The following is a 13,081-nucleotide window of genomic DNA, read 5'->3' on the forward strand; positions in this document are numbered from 1 at the left end:
ACGCCTCATTTTTAAAATAATCGTCTTTATTCAACTAATTGAAATGAAAATGGCAGGATTGAGTTTTGCATCAACTAAGATTGATTTATTACCGAAATGATTTAGATTTAGATTATATACTTGAGAAGCAACTTAACCTTTCACCTTTTACCTCTAACCCGGGTAGGATCTGAAAATGGCTACCTCCATGAAGTACATCGCGACGTTTTTATGTCGTGTGTCGCCTTTAATTTCGTATTCAGTTCGTCAGTATCAGGTATTATATTTCATTAAAACGATGTGACGTGCTGACTAACACATTACATGTATGGTCGAATATTAAGTGCGGGGAAAACGCTGGATGCTGCCTTGTTGTGTTGTACCGCTTTTGTTAGTGCTGTGGTTTCTCTACCACATAGACATTGGTCCTACGGATATCAGATATCTGTTTGTAAGTGAGGCATAATAATTAAATGAAAACACTAATTGATATGTTTTTCATCACGATGGTGGTTTAGCTGGTCTTTAGTTGGTGTGTTCTCCAGTATAGATCTATATCACGCTGCTCCTGCCTGGGGGTGGGGGTGGAGGGGTTTACAGCTTAGTGACACTTCATTTGATTGAACTGGGGTTGATATACAAGTTATTTAGAATTAGACTCTAAACAGTTTTTCAAAGTTCTCAAATGGCTTTAGGCTACATTTATGAAAAGGACGTTTCGATGTTTTATGGTGTGATGAGGTCATTTTCTTGTGCTTTCAGTCCCGTCTACAGAGGCTACCTGCAAGGACATGTCTTTCTTTGTCTCCATTTATACATCCCAGACACTCGTACTGCAAAGCAGCATCGCTTCAGGACGAGGCTGTTGCTCAGGCTACTGAGGCTTTAGCCCGCTACAAGGACAGGCCCTGGGATTACCTGGAGAGTGAAGGTAAGTGTCCGTAGGTACCTCGACAGACGTGTTGCCTTCTGTCCACATTTTGTGATCTCATTGCTTTTCCTTACCCTGACAGAGTATATTGAAAGGTATGGAAGCAGTCCAGTGTGGGCTGACTACAGGAGGAACCACAAAGGAGGCATCCCCCCTCAGAAGACTCGCAAGACTTGCATTGTAATATTTCAGTTGTTTGTTGTTTTTTAACCACAGATCACTTATGTTAAGATTGTCAAAATAACCAGGGCACTTCTGTCTCTAGAGAGGTGACAAGATATGTGGAAACCCCTGCCCAATTTGTCGTGATCCAAACATCATCATTCACCATCAGGTGGGTTACTATGTTGGTCTCACACACACCAACTAAGGACTTGGAGAATATTGACGTTTTCTGTATTGAGCCGGAGCTTTTGGGCCAGATTTAATTTTTTTAAATAAATAATATTGTTCTTATGATGTGAAGTTTTTATCTTGGCGCGTCTCAGCGACAGGCCAATATCAGCTGTAGTTTTCTTATACATCACGTGGTTGGCAAAAAATCGCATGTCTGATTTGTCTGCAGATCAGAACTTTCATTTTTTTGACACTAATGAAAAGAACAAAGCAGAATGAGAACATCTTGTCAGCTACTTCTGTCAGTAATGAATGATCAGAGCGTCTTTATGACAGTTTGGTCATAACCCTGCACAGCAGCAGCCTGCTGGAGGTCATTTTGTAGGGCAGTGGTCCTCCTCATACAAAGGAGTAGATACTGGTCCTGTGGCTGCACTGTTACTCTGCTATGGTCCTCTCCAGCTCTTCCTGTGTAAAAAGTCTATCATTTGTTGGTAAGCTGCAATTTATTTTTCTTGCAGAATGTCAAGTTGTTGCAGCAATTCATTAGTCCCCACACTGGAATGGTGTTGGATTCCACTCGAACTGGTAAGTTCTAATACCACCAATGTTAGGAAGTGTATTAATGCAGCAGGATGTTCCACTCATGTTCTGATGGTTCTGCCGCCTTCAGGTGTGTGTATGAAACAGCAGAAGAAGCTAAATGAGGCAGTTGACACAGCACAAGATCACGGTAGGTGAATCGTGATTGCCTTAGCTGCCACTCATCTCCGCCAGAGCACTTTATAGTGCATTTATAGCACCTTTTTAAATAAGCACACCTTCTTGCACTAATCTTTTCTAGTGCAACAACTACCATCTTCTGTGCAACCCATTTAATTTGTCTAACTTCCAGCTTAGCTACATGCTAGGTAACTGGCTCAGTCTTAAAGTATAGTTTCAGGCTACAAGTTAAGAACTATGACCTCAAATGTAGTTTTATTTGCTGTTAGAAATAAAATGAAATGACACGAGTGGTAAGTCGTGTCAAGCGGGCGATCGTGGCTCAAGAGTTGGGAGTTCGTCTTGTAATCGGAAGGTTGCCGGTTCGAGCCCCGGCTCCGACAGTCTCGGTCGTTGTGTCCTTGGGCAAGACACTTCACCCGTTGCCTACTGGTGGTGGTCAGAGGGCCCGTTGCACCAGTGTCTGTCAGTGCGCCCCAGGGTGGCTGTGGCAACAATGTAGCTGCCATCACCAGTGTGTGGATGATTGTGTATAGTGTAAAGCGCTTTACAAACACAGACCATTTACCATTTAAGTTACAGCTACTGATGAGAGAACAAAGACATCATTTTAAAACAACACTCTTCTCTTCTAGGCTTGCTTCCTTTTCAGATTCCATATGTGGAATTTTCAGGGGAGGACTACTCCAATTCCCATGATGCTGTGGGCTCCACACCACCACCCTCATCCTTAACTTTAGGTGACAACTGGTATAAATGGTATGGGGAAATACTTCCTGATGAGAATGAAGTGGCTAAAGTCAAAAAGACATATAAAGCTTACTTAAAGTGAGCGAGGCGCTGATCATGCTGTCACAAAGAACCTATTGCAAAAATGAGTTTGTTTTCAGCCCCTGTGATGTTTGTTCTACAGGTGCACAAAGCTGTACAATAAACCACAATGAAAAATTGAATCACTTCCTGTTTTATTTAAGCAGATTATAATTCAAGACATTTTATCACCTACATATTTATAATCCAGTATCTGTGCAACTTCAACCCCATAAAGATGTTACAGTCCAGAGGAAGATCCATATTACGTGTGCTCACACACACTGGAGGGCTCAGCAGGTGTGTGCCCTGGCATCAGCTCTGATCAGGGATTGGCCTTGCTGACCACAGTCTCTCCCAAGGCTTCCAGCACCTCCCGCTTGTAGTCATCAAAGTCTCCATCAATCTGGTTGATGGTACAGTCCTCCACCACCCAGAGCTGGCACTGTGTCTCTGTGATGAGCCGTGCATCGTGACTCACGATAATCACAGCTGGACGAGAAAGTCAAGATGTTAATGCTCCGATACACACTGGAGTCTAAAGATTTATTGATAAAACCAAAGCTCACTCATTCTTTTGAGTACAAATATTATATTTTAACAGCGCGTCTACATGTACCCCTAGCTGCCTACTCCACGATGCTGCAGAAGTCCCTACTTTTTCATTTACGACTTTGGTGCTGGTGAAGAAACAGTTGCAATTACTCTTCCATGTATATAATTATTCTGAACGTCCACACGGTGACAGTGTGGGCACATAACTGTGAGTGACGGGTGCGTCTGCTAGGAGGCCGTCCTAATAAAGGCAGGCACAGCCATATCATTTCGAAAGGTTCTGCCCAAGCCAGGAGTAAACAGAGGGATGGAGTCATTTAAAAGTATTTAAAATAAAAATATTTCCCAAATATGGGATAAATAAAGAATTTCTTAATTGTTCCACAGCAGTGCTTTCCATCTAGCACATTACTTCAATCGTTTGAAATAGATGTGTGAATTATGTGAGCACTTAAGCAGTTAGAATAGTCATCCCTACTGAACTGACCAAGCAGCCAGTCTCACCTCCTTTGTATTCATTGATGGCCTCTGATAAAGCATCGATTGACTCAATGTCCAAATTGTTGGTAGGTTCGTCCTGTGAGACGAGAAGCGATTAATCAACAAGACAGTAGAAAGTGTTCATCACGAGGAAGAGCAAAAGACCGAAGAGTGCTTACCAAGATCAGTACGTCAGGCTGACGACAGGCCAGTTCAGCAAACACTACTCTGGCTTTCTGACCACCTGATGAAGACAAAATCCAGACACTGTTAGAAAATATTTCCTTCACAAGATAGTACAATAAACATTCTCGTTCACCAGTTTATGTTTATACCAGAGAGTTTGGAGATCTGAATGGTGTGGGCGTGGCTCTCGAGGCCAAAACGTCCCAGGCACTTCCTGCCATCCTGGTAGGGAAGATTGAAGTTCCTCATCAAGTACTCTGTGGCCGTTTCCTCCATGTTAAGCTGATCTGCATACTGCTGGTTAAAGAAGCCCACTTTCTGCACACAGAAAAAACCTACATGTTAGCTGGTGAAAACAGTATTTCAGATTTCCACATCGGCTGTAGCTTCAGTGTTTCCTAGTAAAACAGAAGGCAAGTTTTGTGGTCTACAAACTGAGAGCAGCAAAGTTAACCTTGGTTTCATCTGTGCGAACAGTTTTTCTCAACCTTCCAGCCTCTTTCATGTTTTCCAGCCTCATTAGTCTGATTGTCTGGTGTCTCACAGATGGCACTGTACCACAAAGCTGATCTGAATTCCAGTGAAAAGCTACTAAAAGCACTATCGTGCAAAAGTCTTCAGCCACACCTCCATTTTTTGTCTTTTTGAAAAGCTTTTTTTTTTTTTATGTTGGCTGCTTTTTCACACTCTGTGCAGAAATGGAGGAAATCTGACAAATGGAGGATAAAACAAGACCCTCATTAGAAAATGTAGCTGTCACAAAGCCATTCGTAAGGACGAGTTCTCAACCACAGAGGAAGACCAAGGTATGACAAATCCCACCAAAACTGAACTGAAAATCAGTGGGAGCTGATCTTATATAGTGATGAATCCAATTTTCGATTCAAATCATCATCGACACAGATGGACGGAGTCAGCAGAGAGGTAAATAGTGAATGTCTAGAGTCCTTTGTAAAACATGGTGGCGGCTCGGTCATAATTTCAGGCTGTGTCAAAACCTACAGAACACATAAGTGGGTTGACCATCGATATGTAAAACCAGAAAGGGTCTAATTGGCCACTGCTTCAGTTTTTAGCACGACAATGATCCCAAATATAATGTGTCAGTGCAGTGAAGCGAAGCCAGACAGTGGAACATGATCAGTTAAGGACCAACAGAGCCCTGAGCTAAACCATGTGGGATCACCTTCACAGCGAATAGAACAAAAGACAGCCAACATCCAAAGACACTTGTAGAAGAAAGATCTCAATAAACTGTTTGTACATCGACTTTTAAATATTAGGCTAAAAACCCTACAATATTAGAGAGAAACCCCTCTGTAAGCATCAATAGAGGGAGGGAAAACTCCAGGACCAGGCTCAGGGAGGGGCAGCCATCTGCTGTGCCTGTGTGCAGGTCAGGAAGACAGCAGAGTAAGACGGCTAACAGCCAGAGTACGGGAGAGATCGTCCAGTTACATCTGAGCTGCTGAACGTGGGGAACTATGCATCAAAATGGTTGCAACTGTTAAAAGTAAAACCCTTAAAGCATCAGTAGGAAGTTACTCACCAGCCGATGATTCTTCCTCATCTCACCTTTAGTCTGAAAAGTGAAACATCCTGTTAAGTCAGCAGATTGTAAGTTTTTGTAAATTTGAATATTACAGCTTTACGTCTCCAGCCTTACAGGATTTAATTTGCCAGTAAGCAGTAACAGCAGGGTACTCTTTCCAACACCGTTGGGTCCAACTATACAAACTACAGCAGGAAGAGAGGAATAAAACGTGATACATTACAGCATCTCATTCACAACAACACAGTGAGCAGCGCCTCCACATTTAGTTTAGAAGATGCTGGGTACCAGGTGATGATGTAATCCTTCCTGTATAGAAATGTGTCTCGCAAGCCTACAAGCAATAACATGGAATACAATCTGGATAAAACAGAAAGACGCAAGACAAAATCTCAACGTCTTCGATGTCAAAGTCGTTACCCTGGAAGGAGCTTTTCAAAAGCGTTGTTTTCCGTTACCTAAAATGACATTTACGTGTAGATGAGAGGCTAAAAAGTACCCGATTACTTACTGAAAGTGTTCTTATGAAGCCGAATACTTACTCCTCGATTCCATGTCAATACCAAAGTCCACATTTCTGAACAGCAGCTTCTGACCCTCATAGCCAAAGTCCACACCTGCAGGTGGCACAAATGTTTTCATCAACAAGATGAAATGACTGTTACATTATTAAACAAGCCACAGGAAATCTTCTACATTATGGCTTTTCTGTCCTAAAGATGGCATCATTTAAAGTATTTACTGAACACACACAGACTCCACTTGTTAACTGCTTTATGTTGATATTTATACACTGTTAGGACCCACGGACAGAACCAGGATCACAGGAGGTGACCTGTCACAGGAAAGAGTAACACAGTGTTTCCATCCACTCACTACACTGGAGAAGTAAGTAGATGAAGTGTATTGTTTAAGTTTGAATTAAAAAATGAAAGAAGCACATGCTCAGTAGGGGGGGAGGGGGGGGAGATGTGAATATGAATGAAGTGTGCCAGCAGGGCTGGGCAATATATCGAGTTTTAAAATATATCGATATATTTTTATACGAGATATAAGATGTGACAATATCCTTTATATCGATATAGTCTATGTTACGTTATAATTATACTTGTGGAGCCGCAGGTTTGCCTCTCTTTCGTCCACTTTTGCCTCTACACAGCGTTACTCTGCCTCGCCTTCACTGAACACAACTCCCCCTCCTCCCCCATCGCTTCACCTGCAGGCAGCACAAGATGGGCACGGCAGCTATCAAAGAGGAGCTGGTCATAATTATTATTACTCTTATTTGGCGTGTCAGACGAGCAGCAGAATAATGTATTCTGTAGAGAATGTTGGGAAAGTGTCCCGACTAAAGGTTGGAGCACTACCAGTATTTGCACCCTTTACAACAGCGCCATAAAGTGCAAATGAAGAGTGTGTGAAACTGTGTGCTGAATCCCAGCCTCCTGCCCCGAAACAAACCACCTTACAAAACTTGTATACCGTATTTTCGGACTATATGCTTACACTAAAATCCTTTCATTTTCTCAAAAATCCACAGTGCGCCTTATGTATGAGTTCTGGTTGTGCTTACCGACTGCAAACCAATTTTCTGTGCTACACGGCGCTCAAAAATATTTTAGTTCGACTAAACTACGAAGCCGATGATGGATTGTTGGAGCATTACGGCTACCGTAGTCCGGAGCCTCGCGGAGTGATACGTACTGTGCTTCAACGTAATATTACCGTATTGTGTGTGTATAAGGGCCATAAATGGCACCTGTTCAGAGACGTGGTTACGAAGCAGACTTCAAACTCCAGGCTGTCGGTCACGCAGTAGAAGTTGGGAACAGAGCAGCTGTGAAATCTGTCTTTGTTATTGTGCTCATCGTCTGTTAGTTTACATTTTGACTGCACAAGTGTGAGCTTTTTGTTATGCACAAAAACAACCTTGTTTTTTAATAAATGCTGATAAAGAAATGACTCAAATAAATGATGTCCATCTACGGTGTGACATCTGGGACACAGCTCGGACTACGAACTCTCTTTTTGTTCTTACTTAATGGCTTTAAAAAGAAAATAGAAAAGAAATTTGGTTTGTGGGTGCCCCGAGCACAGCAAGCTCGGTTTCATATTTGAGATATTCACATGTCGCTTGTCCTGAAACATTTCCTGTACAGCTGGGAATCAGAGAGAGTAGACTGAACGCTCGGAGCATGTGCACATGTTCTTACTATGCAGTCCCAGTATGGGTGGTGAGAGAGGAGGTGGGTTGGGGAAGGTGAACTTTACGGTGTACTCTTTGGGTCTTTTCAGCAGCTCTGTGGCCTCATGGCTCTCCTCCTCCTGACCTCCCTTCTTCTTGCCTTTTAGCTGCTTTCTGGTCAGGGCGTCCTTAGTCTGTTTCTCCTGAAATGGAACAACGTAAGTGATGTCAGCAGGGACATTAGCCTTACAACAGACGGATAAAAGTGTCACCTGGAAATTAAGAAATATTTTGCTGAGTCTAGACCTTGCAGGCATATTGCAGCAGCATTAACTGCAACAGAATGATCAGCTGATCATAGACGGGTTCCCCTGACAGCCTAAACGGTTGGATTTTGTTTACATTTTAAATCCTTCTTCTCCTGGTTGATAAGACAGTATTTTTGTAACTAGTTGATTTGGTGCTCAGGTGTACTTGAGTGAAGAGAAAGCCATACTCACAGCCTGTTTGGTAGACTTGCCACCAGCCTTCAGCTCCTTGAGTTTCTTCTCCTGTTTGTCGTACTGTTTCTGCAGTTCTTTCTGCTTCTGCACGTACATCTTCTTGAAGGTCACTTAAAAAAATGAGGAAGAACTGAGGTAAAGCTGTCCTAATGTCTTTAACTAAATCACATAGTTTCGCACAAACTTCTCTCTCTCTGCAAGTAATTAGTGACTAGCGATGACACGTTGTCACTTACAATAGTTCCCTCTGTAATAGTAAAGTTTCTGGTTGTCTAAGTGGACGATATCTGTACACACATCGTCAAGGAAACTCTGGTCATGGGAAACTATGAGGAGAGTCTTCTTCCAGCCTTGAAGGTAGCTGCAGGTGGGAAAGAACAGTCAATAACAACAAATGAGTCACATTACTAAGACTGAAGCTACTTTCATAGCTGATGGAAGCTGTAGACTGTAGGAAAGAAATGTGACGTTTTCTTCTGTACAGCAATTTCAATAAATTAACAACAAATCATGGCAATGTTGTTTCATTCATTTTTCACACGAACCAAATTTAAACGAGTTAAGAAATAATTAAGATAAGACCTACTTGTCCAAAATTATCATAATAATAATGGTTAAATGTCATTTAATTTGCTGAAATCAGAGACAGAAAAGAGTAACAAAAGAGGGAAGGACAGAAGAACAGGAAGTTCCAGCACCACTGGTCCCAACAATACCAGTTGGAAAGTGTATGGAACTGCACCATAATTAGAGACTTGAGTCTCTCTCACTGTGAGAAGTAGGCTAACATGTTTCATGAGAACCTGTTAGAAATTTAAATGAGCTGTTATTGGTTAGAAAGATGACTCGTACTTGTTAAGCCAGATAACAGCATTCAGATCCAAGTGGTTGGTGGGTTCATCCAACATCAGTAAAGTGGGCTCCATGAACAGGGCTCTGTGGGCACAGACGTTAAGGTTGAGACAGGTTGATGCTATACCAGTTCCACTGAGGATGTTTGCTGCAGCGTACCTGGCCAGGGACACTCTCATTCTCCACCCTCCAGAAAACCTCTTGGTGGGTCTGTTCTGCATCTCAGGAGTGAATGACAGACCAGCCAATATCCTTCTCGCCTTGGCCTCAGCTGCTGCAGCTCCTATTGCCCTCAACTCTTCATAGACCTGTGGAGAGAAAAGTCAGATAATCAGCATACAGGCCAGCAAAGATCACCAAAGGACTCTTAATGTGGGTCCATTATTAATGGGAAGGCTGTCGACAAGGGAAGCACCGTCTGCCAGAACATTGTGAGGAATTATTTTACTGCTGGATGGTTTTTCAAACGTTACATCTCTACCTAATGCTGAAACGGAGCCTCTGGCTCAGCGATGAGAGTACTGAAATACACTTTACGTGGCATGCCCGAGGGTGTCTCTGCTCACACTGCTGTATAACTTACTGCTAATGCATTTAAAGTTGAAGGTTAACTTATGGCCACCATAAATTAGGAAGCCTTTATTAATTTGTAAAATATGGCAGCAGGACTATGTTCATAAGCTGTATACTGTATCAGGTCTGGTAGTGCACATGGACACCAACCTTATCCAGCCTCTCAGCTACACTATCCTCTCCCTTTTCCAGACGAGCCTGGAGCCGTTTCTCCTCTTCCAGAAGCTTCAGGCGGCGAGTGTCCGCCTTCAGCACCGCCTGAACTGCTGGTGTGTCATCAGCGACCACCTCTAACAAACAGAAGCATTCCACAGAGTCAATGGGTGATAACAAAGGGCACACAGCAGAAAAACGACAGAGCACAAGAGGGACTTATCGCCTACCCTGTTCACACAGCAGCACATCAATGTTAGGAGGAATACTGAGAGCTCTATTAGCTATATGCTTCAGTAGAGTGGTCTTTCCTTTTCTGAAAGAAAAAATGAACACGAGAAATCAGATTATTTCTGATTCAAAGTGCCTGATGTGATTTACATACGTCCTGGTGTTTGAGCCCATGCTGAAGAAACCAAGTAGTGCTATAAACGAAAAACCAAACATTGAAGCACACATGTATATTAAAAACATTCCTCTCGCCCCTGCGGGCGGTTTATCCTTCAAGCTCGGGTCCTCTACCAGAGGCCTGGGAGCTTGAGGGTCCTGCGCAGTATCTTAGCTGTTCCCAGGACTGCGCTCTTCTGGACAGAGATCTCCAATGTTGTTCCCGGGATCTGCTTCTCGTGTTCCTTCTTCCTGATATTGCTGTCATTCGGAACCGCTACATCGATCACTACGGCCGTCTTCTTCCGCTTGTCTACCACCACTATGTCCGGTTGGTTAGCCACCACCATTTTGTCCGTCTGTATCTGGAAGTCCCACAGGATCTTAGCTCGGTCATTCTCCACCACCCTTGGGGGCGTCTCCCATTTTGACTTTGGGACTTCCAGGCCGTATTTGGCACAGATGTTCCTGTACACTATGCCGGCCACTTGGTTATGGCGTTCCATGTATGCCCTTCCTGCTAGCATCTTGCACCCTGCTGTTATGTGCTGGATTGTCTCTGGGGCATCTTTACACAGCCTGCACCTGGGGTCTGACCCCAGCCTCAATGGATCTTCAGATCAGAGCTTGTTCCTGTGTTACCACGATTACTGCCTCTGTGCTGTCTTTCAGTCCAGCTTTGTCCAGCCCCTGGTAGGATTTCTGGATGTCAGTCACCTCCTCTGTCTGCTGGTGGTACATACCTTCCATGATGGTTCCTCCTCTTTCTTGGGTTTCTGCTGCCTGAGGTATTCACTGAGCACGCGGTCGGTTGGGGCCATCTTCCTGATGTATTCGTGGATGTTTGTCGTCTCATCCTGGATGGTGCTGATGCTCACCAGTCCCCGGCCTCCTTGCTTCTGCTCTGCGTACAGAATCAGGGTACTGGACTTGGGGTGAAACTTGTCTTGATGTCAGTGGCTTTTATCTCCTCCTTTAGCCAGCTCATTATCCCAGCAGGGTACCTGATCACAGGCAGTGAGTTGGTGTTGATTTGTGAAGTGCTCAGCCAACGCCCCCTCATGTGTCGACACTGTGTGGCACTTTGGCCGATTGGGCCCCTCTCGATTTTGTGCCCCTCCATTTTAATGGTTTTCCCACATTGAAGCTCAGAGACATGCAGATATACAGCGGACGACGTTGGAACAGTTTAAAAACTTGAGTGTTTGTGGAACAAACCCACTCAAAGTCTTGGGTTAAAGTTTCCACTTCTTTCTTTCTACATCAGCGCTTATGTGGTGGTATTGTCTGAGTGGTGACACCTATCGTACTGCAGCGGCTTAACGGCGGTTATAAATATAAGTGAGTGTAAGACGAGGATGCGGCAGAGAACAAAGTGACCATTGTGACGGTAGCTGCTTTACACCACATCCTCCAAACTTCAATATAGCATTTTTAAAAAGAAATCTACGGTAATTAAATGTATTGGCCACTGTGGTGCAGTCCATTATCATACAATTACATGTTATATATAAAAAAGGGTTTACATGTCAGGACAAGACAAAGTGTGATTAAAACGATGCTTTTTAATCATCCAGAAAACGTCAGCCTCTGTCAAAACCTCATATTAGTCACGCAACAATTTTTAAATTCCAAACGAGCAGCGTGCCAAACGGTTTTTGTTCGTTAGAGCTGCTTCTGCACTAAAAGAGGAAAATGTCAATCATATATATTTAATCTGTTCTATTCTGGATATTTATATCAGAGCTACTTCATATATTTTTTAACTTTGTGATATATTTTATTATTTAACTGAGTTAGTCTGTTACTGTTCTTATTGTCTTGGAGCGACTGTAACCACAGTATTCTCATTATGATTGTGAAAATGTCATACAGCCAAGACACCACGTTTCCTGTTGACTGTAAGAGTGAGAGAGTCTCTGCATCTGAAAAATGAACAGACCATGTCCCACCACGACAATAGAAAAATCCACACTGTTGGTACACTGTGCAGCTAAAGTAATCAATGTTACCATCATGGTTGGAAACACACCCACAGGGCAGAGCTATGTGAAAAACGTCTGAAAATGAAAAGATTCAAAATGATCTGAAAAAAATAAAAAATAAAGATATTCTGTGCAACAGTGCAACTTGAGGGGCTTCATATATTTTCATCCATTTTCTTGTCTTCCATCCAAATATTGTACATTAATATAGTCAAATTCCCAAAAGTCAGTTATGAAATGACAGAGCAAGTTTGAAACTGGTACTGAAAAGTGTCTGTGCTGCTAAAGTACTGATGACAAAAAGATATTTACCCATTTGGTCCAACTAAACCATATTTTCTTCCTGCCACAATCAGAAGGTCAGCATTGACGAAGAGCTCCTTGCCATGAGCAGATATGCTGAACCTCTCCAGCTAAAACACACAGAGCAGAAAGTCACTGACAGAGATCGGAAAGAACAGTCTGACAACAATCTGTCATTCAGAAATGTAACAAAAACAAAAACAAAATGAGGAAAACAAAAATAAATGAGCAATTCCTATACCTAGTTCATTTTTACCCTTTTCAGTATATGGGCATATGAAGTGAAAGGTTTCAAGGAGGCTAATTGCAGAACTGGGAAAGCCTAAGCACATCCTTATCACTTTGTCCGGGATTAAAAGGACCACCTGTACCAACAGGGTCAGTTCTGAAGTTTTGTTTGTTGCTCTAGTGTGTGTGTGTTGCTCTGGTGTGTGTGTGTTGCTCTGGTGTGTGTGTGTTGCTCTGGTGTGTGTGTGTTGCTCTGGTGTGTGTGTGTTGCTCTGGTGTGTGTGTTGCTCTGGTGTGTGTGTGTTGCTCTGGTGTGTGTCTGTTGCTCTGGTGTGTTTGTTGCTCTGGTGTGTTTGTTGC

The 13,081-nt window shown here is 43.0% G+C and overlaps 2 protein-coding genes across 4 annotated transcripts in view; one reads left to right on the forward strand and one right to left on the reverse strand.

Annotated features, from left to right (window-relative positions):
• Positions 1–9: 9 nt before the first annotated feature.
• mrps18b (mitochondrial ribosomal protein S18B) lies at positions 10–2,922 on the forward strand. Of its 2 annotated transcripts, none has more exons than XM_005950048.3 (7): positions 10–256; positions 742–910; positions 993–1,090; positions 1,176–1,244; positions 1,768–1,834; positions 1,920–1,979; positions 2,605–2,922. In XM_005950048.3, the coding sequence occupies exons 1-7, from the start codon at positions 176–178 to the stop codon at positions 2,799–2,801; spliced, it is 741 nt and encodes a 246-aa protein (XP_005950110.1). In that variant the 5' UTR covers positions 10–175; the 3' UTR covers positions 2,802–2,922. The 2 variants fall into 2 exon arrangements, with proteins under 2 accessions (XP_005950110.1, XP_005950109.1); XM_005950047.2 differs by lacking the exon at positions 10–256 and adding an exon at positions 277–430.
• The window catches only part of abcf1 (ATP-binding cassette, sub-family F (GCN20), member 1), a 17,421-nt gene continuing 7,256 nt past the window's right edge, over positions 2,917–13,081 (reverse strand). For both annotated transcript variants that reach the window (XM_005950049.3, XM_005950050.3), the window contains 15 exons: positions 12,503–12,603; positions 10,049–10,134; positions 9,816–9,955; positions 9,252–9,400; positions 9,093–9,176; positions 8,477–8,601; positions 8,238–8,350; positions 7,766–7,940; positions 6,095–6,169; positions 5,667–5,737; positions 5,550–5,582; positions 4,150–4,318; positions 3,994–4,058; positions 3,839–3,911; positions 2,917–3,271 (listed from right to left, as the gene is read on the reverse strand). In XM_005950049.3, coding sequence (XP_005950111.1) covers positions 3,105–3,271; positions 3,839–3,911; positions 3,994–4,058; positions 4,150–4,318; positions 5,550–5,582; positions 5,667–5,737; positions 6,095–6,169; positions 7,766–7,940; positions 8,238–8,350; positions 8,477–8,601; positions 9,093–9,176; positions 9,252–9,400; positions 9,816–9,955; positions 10,049–10,134; positions 12,503–12,603 — 1,626 coding nt within the window. In that variant the 3' untranslated portion in view covers positions 2,917–3,104. The remainder of the gene's footprint in view (positions 3,272–3,838; positions 3,912–3,993; positions 4,059–4,149; positions 4,319–5,549; positions 5,583–5,666; positions 5,738–6,094; positions 6,170–7,765; positions 7,941–8,237; positions 8,351–8,476; positions 8,602–9,092; positions 9,177–9,251; positions 9,401–9,815; positions 9,956–10,048; positions 10,135–12,502; positions 12,604–13,081) is intronic.

Source organism: Haplochromis burtoni, unplaced genomic scaffold (assembly GCF_018398535.1).
Source record: "Haplochromis burtoni strain Fernald_Lab_line unplaced genomic scaffold, NCSU_Asbu1 Contig_711, whole genome shotgun sequence".
In the NCBI taxonomy this organism is placed as follows: Eukaryota; Metazoa; Chordata; class Actinopteri; order Cichliformes; family Cichlidae; genus Haplochromis; species Haplochromis burtoni.